At 45.7% G+C, this 19,934-nt stretch overlaps 1 protein-coding gene across 1 annotated transcript in view; it reads left to right on the forward strand.

Annotated features, from left to right (window-relative positions):
• PSTPIP2 (proline-serine-threonine phosphatase interacting protein 2) overlaps window positions 1–19,934 on the forward strand; it is a 69,634-nt gene that overhangs the window by 20,317 nt on the left and 29,383 nt on the right. Inside the window, exons 2-4 of the mRNA XM_083155340.1 lie at window positions 3,750–3,850; window positions 6,198–6,275; window positions 13,652–13,686. Coding sequence (XP_083011466.1) covers window positions 3,750–3,850; window positions 6,198–6,275; window positions 13,652–13,686 — 214 coding nt within the window. The remainder of the gene's footprint in view (window positions 1–3,749; window positions 3,851–6,197; window positions 6,276–13,651; window positions 13,687–19,934) is intronic.

The following is a 19,934-nucleotide window of genomic DNA, read 5'->3' on the forward strand; positions in this document are numbered from 1 at the left end:
GTTTGGGATCAGGTTTTTTTTTTTTTTCAGTTGAACAAAAAAAAAAAAAATATGTTGGAAATGTTTTAACCCTTTGAGTGACAAGTGAATTTGTATTCATCATAATGACCTGTAATGTTAACGCATATACAGATACTTAGAGCTGCTCTCACCCAATCCCGCCATACTGCGATAGCGCCAGCCAGCGAACGGGGAGTGCGTGCGTGCGGAGCTCAATGGACACGTGAGCTTGTGAGGCGCTAGCGCATCCGCTGGCCCGCCAGATACTGGGGAGAACGGCTGCATCTGTACGAAATATAATCATTTTTTTATTTTAATTTCTATAACAAATGTGAGGGCCACTGGGATTTTTAGAGGCTGTTTTGAACATTTCTCAAAGAGATTCAGTCATACAAAACTCCGGTGATTTCCTGGAACAAATATTTGCCCGTTAAGTGGTTTAATTGTAAAACACTTTATTGTGTTATGTGCTGATAACTTGCTGTTTGCTTTATTTTATTTATACTAAGGGCCAGATGTATCCAGCTTCAATGAATCATAACACGGAGAGTGATAAACAGCCAGCCAATCAGCTCCTACCTGCCATGTGACAGGCTGGGTTTGAAAAATGACAGGAAGGAGCTGATTGGCTGCTGTGTTATCACTCTCCACTTTATCACTTTGTGAAGCTTGATACACCAGTATGTGAAATACCTTTCATCATTCCGTTCTTTACCTTCTATGTGGACTCTGAATTAAGGCAAGCAGATCAAGGGTACGCGGTACACTAATTCAGGGACTACGTGCTCATGTCGACATTTGAATGTGCCAACCTTTCCAATGTCGATCTTTTGCTTGTGTTCGCCTTTTGTCACAGTTTTTTTTTTGTCGAGGTCGACATTTTGTTGTCAACCTTGGTGCTGATTAGCCCGGTAAGTTGCGAAGCTCGCAGCTTACCAAGCACCTGTGTCGCCTCCCCACCCAAAACATTGGGGCGGGGCCAAACTCGCAATACTGAGAGTCAATCAAAATCACCCCCCTAGTGACTGTCGACCTAGACATGGGGCCTAATTCAGACCTGATTGCACGGCTGTTTTTGGAGCCCTGGATCAGGTATACACCTCCCTGCTAGAGTAAAAATTCTGCCCCGCGAATGATTCCCCAGTGTGTGCAGTCTGTGTGTAGCCCAGGATTTACTTAGCGGCTGCGATAGAATCAGGCTGATGGGTGCCGAAGCTGACATCACATGACTTCCCCTCACACACCTGGCCACGCCCCTCACCATGTAATGATTCCCCAGTGTGTGCAGTCTGTGTGTAGCCCAAGACTTACTCAGCGGCTGTGAAAGAATCAGGCTGATCGGGGGCGGAGCTGATGTCACATGACTTCCCATCATACACCTGGGCACGTCCCTCACCATGAAATTATTCCCCAGTGTGTGCAGCCCAGGACTTACTCAGCAGCTGTGATAGAATCAGGCTGATCGGAGGTGGAGCTGACATCACATGACTTCCCCTTACACACCTGGCCACGCCCCTCACCATGTAATGATTCCCCAGTGTGTGCAGTCTGTGTGTAGCCCAGGACTTACTCAGCGGCTGTGATAGAATCAGGCTGATCGAGGGCGGAGCTGATGTCACATGACTTCCCCTCACACACCTGGACACGCCCCTCACCATGGGCCTTATTCTGATCTGAGCTCAGTACAAATTTGTTCTTAAAATGGGCAAAACCATGTGCACTGCAGGTGGAGCAGATGTAACGTGTGCAAAGATAATTAAATTTGGGTGGGGTGTGCTGAAACTGAAATCTAAATTGCAGTGTAAAAATAATGCAGCCAGTATTTACCCTGCACAGAAACAAAATAACTCACACAAACCTAACTCTCTCTATACATGTTACATCTGCCCCACCTGTAGTGCACATGGTTTTGCCCATTTTAAGAACAAATTTGTACTGAGCTCAGATCAGAATAAGGCCCTATGTAATGATTCCCCAGTGTGTGCAGTCTGTGTGTAACCCAGGACTTACTCAGCGGCTCTGATAGAATCAGACTGATCGGGGGCGGAACTGATGTCACATGACTTCCCCTCACACTCCTGGCCACGCCCCTCACCATGTAATGATTCCCCAGTGTGTGCAGTCTGTGTGTAGCCCAAGACTTACTCAGCGGCTGTGAAAGAATCAGGCTGATCGGGGGCGGAGCTGATGTCACATGACTTCCCATCATACACCTGGGCACGCCCCTCACCATGAAATTATTCCCCAGTGTGTGCAGCCCAGGACTTACTCAGCAGCTGTGATAGAATCAGGCAGATCGGGGGCGGAGCTGATGTCACATGACTTCCCCTCACACACCTGGCCACACCCCTCACCATGGAATGATTCCTCAGTGTGTGCAGTCTGTATGTAGCCCAGGACTTACTCAGCGGCTGTGATAGAATCAGGCTGATCGGGGGCGGAGCTGATGTCACATGACTTCCCCTCACACACCTGGCCACACCCCTCACCATGTAATGATTCCTCAGTGTGTGCAGTCTGTGTGTAGCCCAGGACATACTCAGCGGCTGTGATAGAATCCGGTTGTTTGGGATCACAGTCTCCAAACACCTGGGTACGCCTCCATTCTCCCTGACACTCCCAGAACACAGCCGGTTACCGCCCACAAATGGCGGCTTCCTGTCAGTCACCTTGCGCACGGCCAGTGATGAATAAAGTGTGAGGATTTTATCGCATAACGGCCTTGCGCACTATGGGCTGTACACATGCGCACTATGGGCTGTACACATGCGCACTATGGGCTGTACACATGCGCACTATGGGCTGTACACAAGCACAGTGGATCGATATTCGCAGCCAGGTCTGAGTTCCGCCCATTGTGTGTTAGTCCCCGGATGTCAGCTGCCCGCCCTGTTCACGTAGCCGCCAATCTTAGTCACAAGAGAGTGACTTAGATTTGTGTGCCGACCCTCGAATGATTTTGGCCCTGCACCTATGGCTGCCAAAGGATGTTATGCAAATCATCCATTTGCATGCATGAGGGATATTCGGCGCACGAGCGGCGGGCGAGGTTGGTTTGCAAAGCTGTGAAATGCGCACCTGTGAGAGTCAACCCGAATGACCTCCTGTATATAAAATGCTGAATTCTCTAGACCATGGGTCTTCAAACTGCTGCCCTCCAGATGTTGTGAAACTACAAATCCCAGCATGCCTTGCCAGTTTTAACCATACTTGCTGCTTGCTGACTTTTGCTGGCTGCCTTCCGGGAGAGGGCAGCCAGCTCCGTTATACAGGGGGGCGGGGCTATCACCGGGAGCTTGAGATAGATTGGGGGCGGAGCCACAGACGGGCTTCCCTGTTGGGGGGGCGTGTCTACAGTGATCGCGTCATTTTAGCCACCCCCCCCCCCCCCCCGTGCAATGCCGGTATTTCAGGCATTGCACGGTGGGGGGCGGGGTTAAAATGACGCAATCGTGTCATTTTACTCACGGACCCCCCCGCCAAGGGGCGGATTGCGGGGGATTGGGGTTAATGCGGGAGGGGGGGCCGGGAGGGGGACCCGATTTCCAGAACCCTCCTGGCCATTCCGGGAGGGTAGGTAACCCTGGTTTTAACACTCCCTTATAGCAAAACTGTGGCAAGGCATGCTGGGATTTGTAGTTTCACAACATCTGGAGGGCCGCAGTTTGAAGACCCATGCTCTAGACTGTAATAATGATATAGAAGACTGTATACAGAATGCCTAATTCATGTGGACACGTTATCCGCAGAGCGAGGACATCAGCAGCACGGCCGGCTACGAGTGCCTGCTACAGCACATGAATGAAGGTCGGAAGAACTGCAAAGAGTTTGAAGATTTCCTGAAGGAAAGGTGGGCGTGGTCGCTAGCGATCGCTTTGTGAATGAACGGCGTCCTCACTGTGTTCCCTGACCTAGAACACTCTGCAAACTACAGCGTACAGCAGTGTTTTTCACTAGTGTGCCTTGAGCTTTTCTCAAGTGTGCCCCCAGATCTAGAGATGCCCAAACCCGTTTACAGCCACCACCAGTTCAAATGTTATTTACTGGTCTCTTCTTTTCATGTAAAGGGCCAATGTATTTTATTTTTGTTACCTGTGGGGACCAGTGTGATTGTTTTTAATGTTAGAGCCAATATGTTTTTTTTTTTTTCCTGTGGGGCCAATGTGTTTTTCTGTGGGGATTTCATGGTGTGCCTTGGCAATTTTAAAGTCTTATTTAGTGTGCCGTAAGGTAAAAAGGTTGAAAATCACTGGCGTACAGTGAAAATACTGCTTGTACCATTAACCCTTCACGCGCCAACGCTGCTGGGAGAGATCCTCAAAATAATACCTGCTTGTATTCCTTCTGACTAACTTTCTGTACCCCCTCCCCCCCCGTACCATTCCGTATACTATTAGTTGAATGCCGCTGTACGTCATTGTATTTGTGTGCAAACAATTCAAAACGGCAGAATCTTGGAAAATGACGTTACCCCCCCCCCCTCCCGCCATATGTTTTATATTTAAAATATAAACATCAGTCTGCCAGCTTAATCCTCCCAGTATAGAACAATATAACATGCAATTTGTTGACGGAAAATTTTATTCTTGCCAAAATACTCAAAACCAAAACTTGTCTTGTGCATAAAGGGGGTGATTCAGGTTCATTCATCCCTCAGCAAATTCGCTGCGGGGACTGATGGTGCGGCACTGCACATTTGTATCGCTGAATATGTGCCTTTGGCGACTATCACATTCGCAGAGGCGTACGCACAGTGACGGGCAGTGGGCAGACAGGGGGCTGGCGCATGGAGACGCCCAGCTTTTCCTGGGCGTGCCCACAAGAATGGTGCGTGCACCTAGAAAAACGCTGGGCGTCCCATGCGAACGCAGTTGGGTCGAAGCCTGCACGAGGCCGGCACCTGATGTCTAGACTGACTTTAGTTTGCTAACGCCTAAAAAATCATTAGAGGGTTGGCAACCACCAAATTATTTTTCAGTCATACGCTTGCATGCGGTGTACACATCCATTGGCATGCCGTTGTGTATATTTGCGGGGCGGTTTGGGGCGGGCATTTGTTCACCCGGAGGGCGGCGTTAATACACTCGCTAAGCAGTGAACGACCACTGAATAGTGAGCCAACCTGTATTAGGCCTCAAGTGTGATAAATCCTGGGATGTGGTCATTTGGTCTACAGCATGGTGGTCGACAGTCATTAGGTCGACATGGGAAAAGGTCAACATGGGTCTAGGTCGACATAGGAAAAGGTTGACAGGGTTCTAGGTAGAAAGGTCATTAGTTCGACAGGTCATTAGTTCGACAGGTCATTAGTTCGACAATGGAGTTTTTCACTGTTTTTTGAGCCAACATGTGCCGACAGGCGGTATTTCATGCCCTACCATCCATTAGGATGTTGACTCTGTTGATATTCAGGTAAACATTGAAAAACCCCATGTCGACCTTTTGACTGTCGACATAGAAGTCGAACTCATGACCTGTCGAACTAACGACCTGTCGAACTAATGACCTTTCCACCTAGACCCATGTCTACCTTTTCCCATGTCGACCTAATGGTGTCGACCTAATGACTGTCGACCATCTTGCTGTAGACTAAATGATCCCAACCCATAAATCCTCCATTCAGTACAGTAACATGTTATATATGGTAAATAGATATATCGCCACCTAGTGATCATTATTGGTACTGCAGTTATTTTATAAACTACTTTCCCCAAAGTTATTTGTGAGGGATCCGACCTATTGGTCGACAATGGCCTATTCCCTGCCCAGTGTCACCCCTTTAATGTATGTGGCACTTCAGGTCTGGGGTTTGGAGGATGCAGTCCACCTTGTCTTCCTCTCTGTAGATTCGGAAGTGGGCCTTGAGCTAGTACCCCAGCCCATCAGAGTAAAGCCGCGTGCACACAGGACGACCCGGCTCTCTTGCTGAGTGAAGAGTGAATTTTTATAGGCAAACCCCCCGATCTAGAAGGAAAGACAGTGCAAGCATCGCCCGGGGCTATACATACCGAGCGATCAGTGCTCCATTTTTTCTAAGCGAGCTAGTCAGATCACTTAGAAATGGGGTGAAAATCGCCCCGTGTGTATGCCCCTCAATGTATTGCTAAGAAAAATATGTAAATAAAATAAAAATATTGATATTTTATTCTCGTAATATTTATTATTTATGATATATTATATATCTGTCGGTTTCGCAGGGCGGTAATAGAAGAGAAATACGGGAAAGAACTGGTTAATTTATGTAAGAAGAAGCCGTGTGGGCAAACGGAAATAAAGTGAGTGACACTGTTACATTGTTAGATAGTTACACAATTCTGTGCACCAGATGTATCAAGCTCCAAACAGTGAGAAAATGGAGAGTGAAAAATAACCAGCCAATCAGCTCCTACCTGCCATTTTACAGGTTGGGTTTGAAAAATGACAGGTAGGAGCTGATTGGCTGGTTGTTTATCACTCTCGCTTTATCACTTTTTGAAGCTTGATACATCTGGTTCTTACTGCCTGACGTACCATCTCCCTGCCTGCCCGACCTACCATCTCCCCGCCTGCCCGACGTACCGTCTCCCCGTCTGCCTGACTTACCCTCTCCCCATCTGCCTGACGTACCATTTCCCAATCAGCCTGATGTTCAGTCTCCCCGTCTGCCTGGCGACTATCTCCCCGCCTGCCCGACGTACCGTCTCCCCGCCTGCCCGACGTACCTTCTCCCCATCTGCCTGACTTACCCTCTCCCCATCTGCCTGATGTACTATTTCCCAATCAGCCTGATGTTCAGTCTCCCCGTCTGCCTGGCGGCTATCTCCCCACCACACGTCTCCCTGCCTGCATGACATACCCTCTCCCCGTCTGTGTGACTTACCATTTACCATCTCCCCGACTTACCTTTTCCCCGTCTGTGTGACTTACCATTTACCATCTCCCTGACTTACCCTCTCCCCGTCTGCCCGACTTACCATTTACCATCTCCCCGATTTACCTTCTCCCCGTCTGCCCGACTTACCATCTCCCCGACTTACCCTCTCCCCGTCTGCCCGACTTACCATTTACCATCTCCCCGTCTGCATGACTTACCATTTACCATCTCCCCGACTTACCCTCTCCCCGTCTGCCCGACTTACCATTTACCATCTCCCCGTCTGTGTGACTTACCATTTACCATCTCCCAACTTATTTTCTACCCCTCTGTGTGACTTACCATTTACCATCTCCCCGACATATATTCTACCCCGTCTGTGTGACTTACCATTTACCATCTCCCCGACTTACCCTCTCCCCGTCTGTGTGACTTACCATTTACCATCTCCCCGACTTACCCTCTCCCCGTCTGCCCGACTTACCATTTACCATCTCCCCGACTTCTCCCCGTCTGTGTGATTTACCATTTACCATCTCCCGAACTTACCCTCTCCCCGTCTGCCCGACTTACTATTTACCATCTCCCCGTCTGTGTGACTTACCAATTACAATCTCCCCGACTTACCTTCTCCCCATCTGCCTGACTTACCATTTGCCATCTCCCCGACTTACCTTCTCCCCCTCTGTGTGACTTACCATTTACCATCTCCCCGACTTACCCTCTCCCCGTCTGCCTGACTTACCTTCTCCCCGTCTGCCTGACTTACCATTTACCATCTCCCCGACTTACCTTCTCCCCGTCTGTGTGACTTACCATCTCCCCGACTTACCCTATCCCCGTCTGTGTGACTTACCATTTACCATCTCCCCGACTTACCTTCTCCCTGTCTGTGTGACTTACCATTTACCATCTCCCCGACTTACCCTCTCCCCGTCTGTGTGACTTACCATTTACCATCTCCCCGAGTTACCCTCTCCCCGTCTGTGTGACTTACCATTTACCATCTCCCCGACTTACCTTCTCCCCGTCTGTGTGACTTACCATTTACCATCTCCCCGACTTACCTTCTCCCCGTCTGTGTGACTTACCATTTACCATCTCCCCGACTTACCTTCTCCCCGTCTGTGTGACTTACCATTTACCATCTCCCCGTCTGTGTGAAAATACTATTGTGTAAGTTTCCATTATCCAGCGCTCTGGTGTCACTTCACCTAATAGTTAGCATTTCTATTAACAGTTTTGTGGCGCTTCCTCTTTTCAGTTCCATGTTGCACGTGCCTCCATATATTTGGACTTGCAGTTGCAGCAGAGTTCCTACACACGCCAGGCAGCAGATGCAGGGACAGCCCGGTTACTTACCCAATGGAGCTGTTTTATCTACTATATAAAAGTGAAAATTTGTCCTTCTGTCTGTCTTTCTATACGAATCCACAGTTTACAAGCCAAGATCGTGGGATTTTACATACGTGCGTATTAAAACACCGCCGAGGCACCTAAAAAAAAATGTGAAATCAAAATTAATTACGGTTCATTTTTAATGAATTAAAATCCCCAATTTTTGCTTTGCTCTCATTCCGATGACCAAGATCACCCATCACACCCATCGATACAGCCCATTACAACATATGCTCAGTGCGACTCACTGTACTGATGACGATAATCTCTGAGCTGTCCTTCTGTCTGTGCTTTTATTCAACTCCACAGTTTTCAACAGAAGATTGTGAAATTTTACATACGGGCGTATTAACACACGGCCGAGGCACCTAAAAAATTCCAAATCAAAATTAATTAACGGTACATTTTTATTACTTAAAAAACATTTTGTTTCTGTACGCTCATATGTATGTTCCAGCGTAACTCTGGAATGGCTGCAGAAATTTACACCAAACTTGGTACACATATGACTTACAATCTGGGAACAAACACTGTGGGGGTAGCACACCCCTAGCACCCCCAGGGGTGGGACAGAAGCACAGAATATTTTTTTGAAAAAGTCAGTCCAAACAGACTCGAGCGCTCTTTCTTCCTGCCGCTGTCCTAAACCCAAATAGTAAAAATTCAATCCTATTATATTTCCCAAAAAATAGTCTGAAAAATACACATAAGGATTGACCACAGCGCTGGAAAAATATGTTAGGAAATTTTTATGTAGGGCATGCAAGGTTGGTTCTTCCAATAGGGACCACAAAAATATAATCTTCACGGATTTCTTAAAAATAACACAGTCTCTTTATTAAAAAACCAAAACCAAAACCAATAAAAACCAAACCAAAAAAAAAAAATATGCAGACAACATATAAAAACAGTTCCTTGTTCACAAGAATTAAAAAGAAATGTATAAGCTCAACGAACCTCCTGGGGGCTTTTAATTAGCCGTTTAATCCACTGTTGTGAAATATTCCTGTTTGGTAGGTCCACTGCCGCTTCCACACTAGTACTCTTCCTTAGGATGACACACTGCCACTGTGTCACTCCTTCAGGTTTTCCCTGTGTGTTGGGATTTTGTAGTGGAGAAAAAAGGGAAGGAGTCCTTCTGAGCTAGGCGTTACGGGTTTTATGTTGATATTGCCCGTTCTACCCTCCCGTCCAGAATCTGCGTGCGCTCATAGTCTGGCGGGGTTCACGGCAAAAAGCACTTGACAGCCGTGTTGCTCAAAGTTGAAAGGACTCCGCTCTCCGGGTTAAGATCTGTTAAAGCCACCCAGGACCGCTGATGTCACTCGGGAACACTAGTCGGCTCCGGCACCGTTCACCGTGTGTCTAGTGGCTATCTTCCACAAGCTCCGACCTCCAGCTGCTCACCAACTCGTTTCTACCTGTAAAGGTCTTTCTCAAGGTCTTTGAGAAAGGACCTTCTCAAGGTCTTTCTCAAGGTCCTTGAAAAGCCTATGTTTGTCCCTCTGTACCTTACTCTGTAGGAGACCTCACAGGCTCTGCCTCTGATTAAAAATACTCCAATGATGAGACTGCTGCTGCTGTCCTCCATGGGCCTGAGAAGCATGTAACAAGCTCCACCAATCAAAGATCAGCACAAACCTCTCAGCCTCTGCCCTCTTGTGCACTACCCCACTGCCATGCACAAAACCTAAAAATGTGTTTTTATTTTAAAATATATATATATATATAGAGAGAGAGAGAGACAGAGACACAGAGAGAGAGAGAGAGAGAGAGAGAGACAGAGAGAGAGAGAGAGAGAGAGCAGACCCCTGTTTCGCGCCACAAACTTTAAAGTTAATGTGTTTGGGCTGCCTGGCTTACAAGATCCCCTGTTGGATGGGGGAAGTAAAGGAAAGTATGGATAGCAATTGTAAGATGGCGCCCTTTTGATGACCTTAGTAATTAGATCAACAAAGCCTTGTAGTGAATTGTAAAACAAGCAAAATAAAGTCCAAAACTCATATACATTTATTATAAAAGTCTCTTATTCCACACAATACAGGTGGTTTATCCAGACTGTTAAAAGGTTCAATGGTGTGTTATTAATATTTCAGAGTAGCAAACAAAGGTTTCCAACGTGTTTCGTCCCTACATGGGACTTCCTCAGGGGTTCGCAGATGACACAACTATTAGTTCCAACGACTTTCATTTGGTAGACTGTTTACAATGGGATGATTTTGTTTAGGTTCTTGTGAGAATTCAGAGGTATTCTTCTGGAGATGTGTCCTGTTTGAAAGGCTCTGCAGGGTACCTCTGAATTCTCACAAGAACCTAAACAAAATTGTTGAACCTTTTAACAGTCTGGATAAACCACCTGTATTTAAATACATGCCAACCACAGGGTGCCCCTAGATAGAGGGGGGCCCAGAGGTACTGACCCCCCCCCTTTATCCAGCCCTGGACTAGACCAGTGGAAACTGCTTTACAAGATTTAAGGTGAGTTTTGTGTACCAAGCCTGACATGCAAGCTCCTAATTTTACAAAACCGTTGGGTTGCGGTCGGATGCCTCTGGAACAGGATTAGGATCAGGCCTTTTCCAGGAGGTAGATGGAGAGGTGAAGCCTATCCTCTACCTTTGCCATAAATTACTGCCCAGAGAGTCCAAGTACTCGACAGTAGAACAGGAGTGCTTGGCCATTAAGTGGGCAGTCAAATCCTTAAAGTATTATTTTTTGGGGATGAGAGTTTGTTGGTCATGGAGGTAAAAGCTCATGTGACCCATTGGGTTATGACCTTACAGCTATTTAAGCTTGAGGTGCGGCATCGTCCGGTAAAACAGCACCTCAATGCGGATGACGTTTGCAGGAAGTTTGTAGGTCCCAAAACAAAATGCTCTGCTCCTGGACTTCCTTTCTATTGGCAGTTGGTGGCCTCACCTATCACTCAATTGTTACTCACCATCAAATAATTTTTCCTGGTGCAGCCGCCTGTGAACAAAACAGCAGCTTCCGGGAGGCCGCTAATGTCATCCGCCCTCCCCCAGCAGGCATGTCATGGCTCCCTTTCTCTCACAGAGTGCAACTAAGCTGATCATCCACTCACTGGTCATCTCACAGCTTGACTACTGCAATGCTCTCCTCACCGGCCTCACTCGATCCCAACTGGCTCCTCTCCAATCTGTCCTCAATGCTGCAGCCAGGCTTATCTTCCTCTCCTGCCGCTCTAACTCTGCTACTCCCCTTCAACAAAATCTGCACTGGCTTCCATTCCCCTACAGAATCCTCTTCAAACACCTCACACTCACATACAGGGCCATCTCTAATTCCATTGCTCCATATATCTCTAACCTCATCTCCATTCATCCACTCTCTACGGTCGGCTGACGACTGTCGTCTCTCCTCCACCCTGATCACTGCTTCCCATGCTAGAGTACAGGACTTTGCCCGTGCTGCACCCCTTCAGTGGAACGCACTCCCTCGCTCCATTAGACTCTCCCCAACCTTGCAAAGCTTCAAACGGGCACTGAAAACTCAACTATACATCAAAGCGTACCCTTCCACTGCATGAACTAGCTGGTTCTCCAACCCCTTGCCTGTTTACATCCTGCTATCTAGCCACCACCCACTTGCTTGCACCTCTTGTAATCTGTTTGTCTCCCCTTCCTACTAGATTGTAAGCTCCTCCGAGCAAGGCCCTCTTCCCTCCTGTTGTCAAAGCCCTCTTCTCTTCACATGTCACTCACAGCTCTCCTATATGCAAACACTCAGTGACCATCTTTGTCTGCATACTCATCTCCATCATTGGCCTCAAGCCTCTAGTTGTATGTTGATTGAGTCCTCGCTACTTATATTTAAGCTGTAATCAGAGGCGTAACTACTTTTTTTGCGCCCCCCGCCGGAAATTTCGGTGCCCCCCCCCCGAAATATGAACCCCCTCCTTACCCGTCCCCATTGCCGCCGGCGCTTCTGCCTCTAACCCGACACGCAGATCTGTGTCGGGTGACGGGCGGTCCCTGGCTCCGGCTGCAGTGCTAATATAATAACAGACACTCGGAAAATGGCTGCCCCCATACAGCATTATGGGGGCAGCCATTTTCCGAGTGTCTCTTATTATATTAGAAAAGAATTTAGTGATAGCGCTGATTCAAGTTTTTTTGTAAATATATCAAAATTTATTAAAAAAATTTAATTAATATCTTTATAATAGCATTTAGTCACCGGCCGGTGTTACACAGTACACAATTTAAAACAATAATAAAAAAAGGGGGGATGGGGGTAAATTAATTAGGAAGTGATTCCTTTTGGGGGTGCCAAGTAGATTTTAATTCAGCCTGTGTTGTGAAAACTGGCAGTTTGGATGTTAGTCTGTGGATATTGAGTTAGTCCAATTTAGACAATAGGTGACTCTCTCACAGCCCCTATATATTGAGGGGTATTCTAGCATGCAGTGACCAATTAGTGGGATTAGTGGTTATGATATTGGCCTGAAGATTAGCTGGTTAGTCCCATTCACACTAGGCAGCTCTCTCACAGCTCCTATGTGTCACTGGAAGTTCACATACAGGACCAATTAGTATTATTAGTACTTGAAAGGTTTTGATAACTTGCCAAGTTCCGGATTTTTTCAGCTGCAGATTCTCTGCAAATGCAGTGCAGCCAGGCGGACTCGTCCACGCTCCCGGATTACAGGGCAGTCAGTCAAATGCTCAGTGGTGGCAGTAGGGGGTACCGGTACCGGTGAGTAGCTCCTTAACGCGTTTCCCCGCCTTTGATTTCAGCGGCTTCCTCAGAAGGATACATACGGTATACGTTATTATATTAGCACTGCAGCCGGAGCCGGGGACCGCCCGTCACCCGACACCGATCTGCGTGTCGGGTTAGAGGCAGCGGCGCCGGCGGCAATGGGGTAAGGAGGGGGAGGGCAGGAGTCGGGAGCCGGGACCAGGTGGTAACTATAGTCCCGCAGACCCCCCTGGCGCCCACACCTGCCTAGCGCCTCCCCGCCACCGCGGGCGCTGAGGGACTATAGTTACGCCACTGGCTGTAATGTGTATTGAACTGTGGCGCTCTTTATTTCTACTCTATTTTTGTTATTTATTCAATGTTATGCCAAGTTTTGTTTCCCTGTATTGTTCCTTTGTACGGCTCTGCAAAACACTTGCGGCGCCTTACAAATAAAATAATAATAATAATAATGGCGTGTATGCCTGGGGACTGATTCAGGAGCTGATTGGCTGTCGCTTACAGTAAGGAAACCTAAATAGCTAAAATGGCTCCGGCCATTGTAGTCTGAGCTGGTTTAGACAAGTAATGAGGAAATGAACATTTCGGGGAGAAACTGGCCATAACATAGATGGGATAATGTAGCCGGGAAGCGGCTTAATGTCAATAACTCACGTGTCCTCCATTTCCTTTCAGCACTCTCAAAAGGGCCCTGGACGTCTTCAAACAGCGTAAGTACTTAATGGGCAATGATGGGGGTACTTTTGTATTATTTTGTGCCCATTACGCAGTCTGCCCCCGATTTTGTCTGGGCCTGTAGCTGACAGCGGACACCGCATGAATTACAAAACAATGTGCAATGACTTAACAAAAGGCAATCGGCTCCGTCCTTTCCCTAGCTATCTGCTGTCCCGATGCCTCATTTCCCTAACTCTACGCGGCTGATAAGAGGTTAGTTGCCGCCGCACACTGGTCCTCATTTATTAACGCTGCACAATTTGCATTACACCACCAAAATCTTTACATGCCCAGTGAGGGTTTTGCATGTAAAGGCCCAGTCTCTGTTCTGCTGCATCTGCCTGGGATTGCCTCATTGTGTGGAGGTCTGTCACTGATCTCACTGACGAAGGGACTGTGAACCTAATTCAGACCTGTATGTAATATACATGTTGGATCGATCCCGGGGATCACCGGCGCTGGACAGGACTCAGCATAGGCTATTTTAGTGTTAAGCCCCCTCCCCCCCGCCCAATAGGAGTAATGGGGGCGGGCTTAACACTACACTAGTGTATGCCGATTCGCAGGTGCTACCCGATTCAAAAAGAGCTGGCGATCCCTGGGGGATCAGTCCAGTACATATATTACATGTACATGATAACATGCATATATATATGTGATGTGTGATCTCCCCCTGAACTGCTTGGTAGTCTGCCTCTGCCTCCCACCCAGATCTAACTCTGTCTGCACATGTTACATCTGCCCCACCTGCAGTGCAGCATGGTTTTGTCCGCTTTGAAAACAAATTTACCCTGCGATCAGATCATAGCTGACATAGAAGCAATCTCCCTCTGTCCCTCATTAGTCTAGCAATCTCCCTCATGTCACCTAGCCCACATTACACTGTTACATCATAGTTACCTCCCCTCCTGCATTCTGCAGGAGACTCCCTGACATAGCAGCAATCTCCCTCATTAGTCTAGCAATCTCCCTCATGTCACCTAGCCCACATTACACTGTTACATCATAGTTACCTCCCCTCCTGCATTCTGCAGGAGACTCCCTGACAAAGCAGCAATCTCCCTCTCTCCCTCATTAGTCTAGCAATCTCCCTCATGTCACCTAGCCCACATTACACTGTTACATCATAGTTACCTCCCCTCCTGCATTCTGCAGGAGACTCCCTGACATAGCAGCAATCTCCCTCTCTCCTTCATTAGTCTAGCAATCTCCCTCATGTCACCTAGCCCACATTACACTGTTACATCATAGTTACCTCCCCCCCTGCATTCTGCAGGAGACTCCCTGAAATAGCAGTAATCTCCCTCTCTCCCTCATTAGTCTAGCAATCTCCCTCATGTCACCTAGCCCACATTACACTGTTACATCATAGTTACCTCCCCTCCTGCATTCTGCAGGAGACTCCCTGACATAGCAGAAATCTCCCTCTCTCCTTCATTAGTCTAGCAATCTCCCTCATGTCACCTAGCCCACATTACACTGTTATATTTTATTGGAAAAAAGAAATGAGAGATAGATACATTTACATTGAATCATCAGCACTATTTCCTAGCACTTTACCAAGTACAGTATCTCTTACTAACTGCTTTGGGGCTCATCTACATTTGGATATAAGTCATTTTACAAGATTCCTCTCAGATGTAACAGTGCACACCTACGCTTCTAGGTGCCACGTTACCAATCTCTTTTCACAATCTCTCCATATATGGAACTAGACACACCCTTTGGGTGGAGCATGATACACCCCCTCAATGGGGCGCTGAGCAAATTTTGAATACCAACTATAAAATCCCTGAAACTATTTTCCAAAAGTAGGCAAGTATGGATCAGATCTGAATTAGGCCAGGACTAGGGAAGCTTTCTTCTGTGTACCAAGATGGTCACTGAGGCTACTTCTGAGCATGTGCGGTGCCATCTTGGGAGTGTGTTAGAGTGCCATAGTGGAAGACGCCATGACGTAAACACGCTTCTCGATTCTGATGTTGGGGACCTGAAGGTGTCCTCTTGTGCAGATAACAAATACAGATTGTGATAACTACGCCCCTACATTACAGTCACGCTATGTACCTCCCATGCCGAGAAGTGCTTTTGGTTGAGAGACTATAGAGACAAAGGGTTGACATGGATAAAAGGTACGACACATGAAAAGGTTGACATGCGTTTTTTACACTTTTTTGTTTTCACACTTTAACATCCACGTGGACTACAATTTGGGAACGGTAAAGTGAGCGAAGAATGGCAAGCTTACGCTTTACACTAATTGGAGGTCCATGTTGACAGGTGTCGACAGTGACACAAAAATTGTGAAGAACTCATGTCGACCGTTATGTGTCTACAGTTTTCATGTCGACCTTTTGACTGTTTGTCTAGACAGGTGTCTATCTAATAATCCACACCTGCCAAGAAGCATTAGCCAGAGTGCACAGTGCAGTAACTGAATACATGTAATTGCCATAAAACTGTATACAGTATGTAGTAGTAGTAGTAGTAGTACGTTTATTTATAAGGCGCCGCAAAGTGTCCGCAGCGCCGTACATAGCAAAAAAAAAAAAAATTACAAGGTAACGTACAGGGTGTGTTGAAAGATACAGTATAAATAGGGGTATAGCTGGTAGAACTAAAATCAGCATCAGTTCAGAAGTAGGTGTCAAAATTGTCAAGGAGACTGAAGATGAAGTAGAGGAAGGGAAGAACAGGACAGGAGCACAGGTGAGGTAATGAGGTAGGGTGAGTACGTGAGGAAGGAGGGCCCTGCTCATAAGAGTTAACATACTAAAAATAGGTGGGTGGACGAACGAAATACAATAGGATAAGTAGGAACGGAGGGGAACGGAGGCAGGATAGGAGGATCAAAAGAGGTTAGGAGGAGGGATAGGCTAGTCGAAAAAAGTGGGTTTTGAGGGAGCGCTTGAAGGAGGTAAGGGAATCAGATAGCCTGATGGGTGGCGGGAGGTTGTTCCAGTGCAGGGGGGCAGCGCGAGAGAAATCTTGGACACGGGAGTGGGAGGAGGTGATTAGGTGAGAGGTCAGTCGGCGGTCAGCGATGGAGCGAAGAGGACGGGAGGGAGTGTGGATAGAGATCAGTGAAGAGAGGTAAGGAGTGGTGGAGGAGGAGAGAGCCTTGTAGGTGGTGGTGAGGAGTTTAAAGAGAACTCGTAAAGGAATGGGGAGCCAGTGAAGAGATAAACAGACGGGGGAGGCGGAGGTAGAGCGGCGGGAGAGGAAGATGAGCCTAGCAGCAGCGTTAAGAATGGTTTGGAGAGGTGCGAGGCGGGTGAGAGGTAGCCCAGAGAGAAGGATGTTGCAGTAGTCAAGGCGGGAGATGACAAGAGAGTGAATGAGAATTTTGGTTGCGTCAGTGGAGAGGAATGGTCTGATGCGTGAGATGTTGCGTAGGTGAAAGCGGCAAGACTGTGAGAGAGCACAAATGTGGGGGGTGAAAGAGAGGGAGGAGTCAATGATGACACAGAGGCAGCGCGTTTGGTCGGTGGACGGGATCTCGGTTTCACCAATGCTGATGGAGATAGTGGGAGAAGAGGGGATGTTCGGGGGATGGAAGATTAGAAGTTCAGTTTTAGCCATGTTTAGTTTCAGGAAGCGTTGGGTCATCCAGGCTGAGATGGCCGTGAGGCATTCGGAGACCTTGGACAGGAGTGATGGGGATAAGTCGGGGGAGGAGAGATAGATTAGGGTATCATCAGCATAAAGGTGGTATACCAATTAAAAGAACATAAAGGGGCATACCGTCAGTAAGTCAAGCCATATTAGATTGAAATGCATTGGGTCGACCATTGAAGGTCGACATGATTAAGGTCGACACATGACATATGTTGACATGACTAAGGTTGACAGGGTTGGAAGGTCAACACAAGCATTAGGTCAATAGAATTAATTTTGCTAAGCAAAATGTGGTAACACAGCGCTTAGAAGTTCTATGGGGAGGAGAAGAGACATAGAAATGGACAACAGTAGTAGAGAGAACGGTGAAAGATAAAAGTTAAACAAGGAATGAAAAAGAAAAAATAATAATAAAAAAAATATATATATATATATAAAAAAAATATAATAAAGAAAAAATTAAATAAAAATAAATAAAAATAAAAAAGAATCATTTTTGGTAACAGTCCCTTTTGGGCAGCTTTGGTGGACTTCGATGACATCAACCGCCGGCGCCTCATGGTTTCCCTGCTTGTCGAGTCTCAGTCAGCAGTGTCTGATTGGGGGGGGGGTTCTTTCTGGGGCTCACACTTCTACCAGCGTGTTTCTCATCAACAGATGCTTTGTCAAGGAAGTTTTTTTTTTGTAAAAAGTTCTCAGGTTAAATACAGTAGGTTAATTTTTTTTTATAAAAACAGAAGTGGTCAGGATAGGAAGTGCCTTTTTTTGGTGGTAACCGCATGGCTTCTTCAAAATCCTTCACTTGTACTTTTTGTATAAAAAAAAAAAAAAATTCAAAAATAAAAATAATACAAATAAAAATAAGATGAAAAAATAAATAGCATAAAAATAAAATTAAAAATATAATGAAATAAAACAAATACAAATAAAAAAATTGATTTAATTTATGTTAAATTTCCCAAAATTTCAACCTCCTATCACTTACCCAAAATCCATAAAAAAACAGCAATATCAACCCGGAAGGCCTATTGTTTCTGGGATTGGATCAATAACTTCAAACCTTTCGAAATCCAGTGATTTTTTTTTCTACAAACATTGGTAAAACAACAGAAGAGACACCACGAGCATTCTTCAAACGATAGATAAAATGGAATAAAAAGAATCCTACACTTTATGTACCAGTGATAATAAATCAAATCATGAAGCTGGATACCAAGCAACAATGGTTAAGGCACCATTACGCCACAATCATTTTAGGTGTAATGGTGCCTTAACAGAACAGTCTACAATTTCAAACAGTCAAATAAAATTAATAATGGACAACATTGATTTCATTATATGCCACAATTATTTTAGGTGTAATGGTACCTTTTTTAACCAAGAACAAGGAATGGCAATGGGGACATCATTCGCACCCAGCTATGCAAACCTCTTTGTAGCATAGTGGGAGGACAACAATATATGTACAAACAACAAATATATTGAGAAAATGATCTGCTGGAAGAGGTACATTGATGACCTCTTCTTTATCTGGAAAGGCACCCAGGAAGAAGTTACTGATTTTATCCAACATATGAACAATAACAAACTAAATTTAGAATTTACCACGTCTTGCAGTAAAAAAAAGGTTTTTTTTGGACATAGAAATCTACAAAAATTAAATTCGGATTTGAAAACATGTGAAAACAGTAAATGGGAACAACATGTTCTCCTATAATAGCAACCATCATCGTCAATGGCTAAAAAATATACCGGGAGGACAATTCTGACGGATAAGAAGGAATTGCATGGAAGAACAAACCATTGAACAACAAAACTAAGGCCTACAAAAAAAAAAAATTCTGCAAAGAGGAAATTAAACCACATTTTTGGATGAGCAAATTAAGAAAACAAAATCTTTAAAGAGACAAGAACTGATCAACTACTCATCAAAAGAACAAATGGAAATGCCAATAGATTTCATTACAAAATTTAACAGCAATCATGAGAAGATAGAAAAAATGCTAAATGATCATTGGCATGTCCTAATGCTAGATGAAGAACTGAAACAAACTCTTCCATTGAAACTGAAAATACAATACTGAAGAGCAAAAAATATAAAACAAACACTAACAAACAGTTATCTACCAGTCCAAAAAAAGAGAAAAGAACATCGAAAGGCTTCTTCCATTGCACAAAATATATGGGGTGCAGAAGCCAACAGACAAGCACCAAGCAAACAAAATCCTTTTCTTCAAAGAAGAACAAAAAAAAAAACGTTTAAAGTGAAAGAACATCTTTCTTGGGCAATATATCTTCTAGAGTGTCCTTGTGGCCAACAATATGTAGGCTAAACTAAGAGAAAAATAAGGAGAGCAGAACACGTGTACAATATTAAAAGAGGCCTAAAGACCCACAGTGTATCTGCCCATTTCCTAGAAAAACATAATCAAGACCCTAAAGGTTTAACCTTTATGGGAATTCAAAATGTTGAACCTCACTGGAGAGGAGGAGATGCCATAGCAACCTTGAAAAAGATTGAAACAAAGTGGATCTATTTACTGGACACACTTGAGCCTAGAGGCCTGAATATCGATACTGAATTAAAAGCATTTATCTAGTAAATACATTTTAACCACTTTTC

Source organism: Crinia signifera, chromosome 1 (assembly GCF_055691185.1).
Source record: "Crinia signifera chromosome 1, ASM5569118v1, whole genome shotgun sequence".
Classification (NCBI taxonomy): Eukaryota; Metazoa; Chordata; class Amphibia; order Anura; family Myobatrachidae; genus Crinia; species Crinia signifera.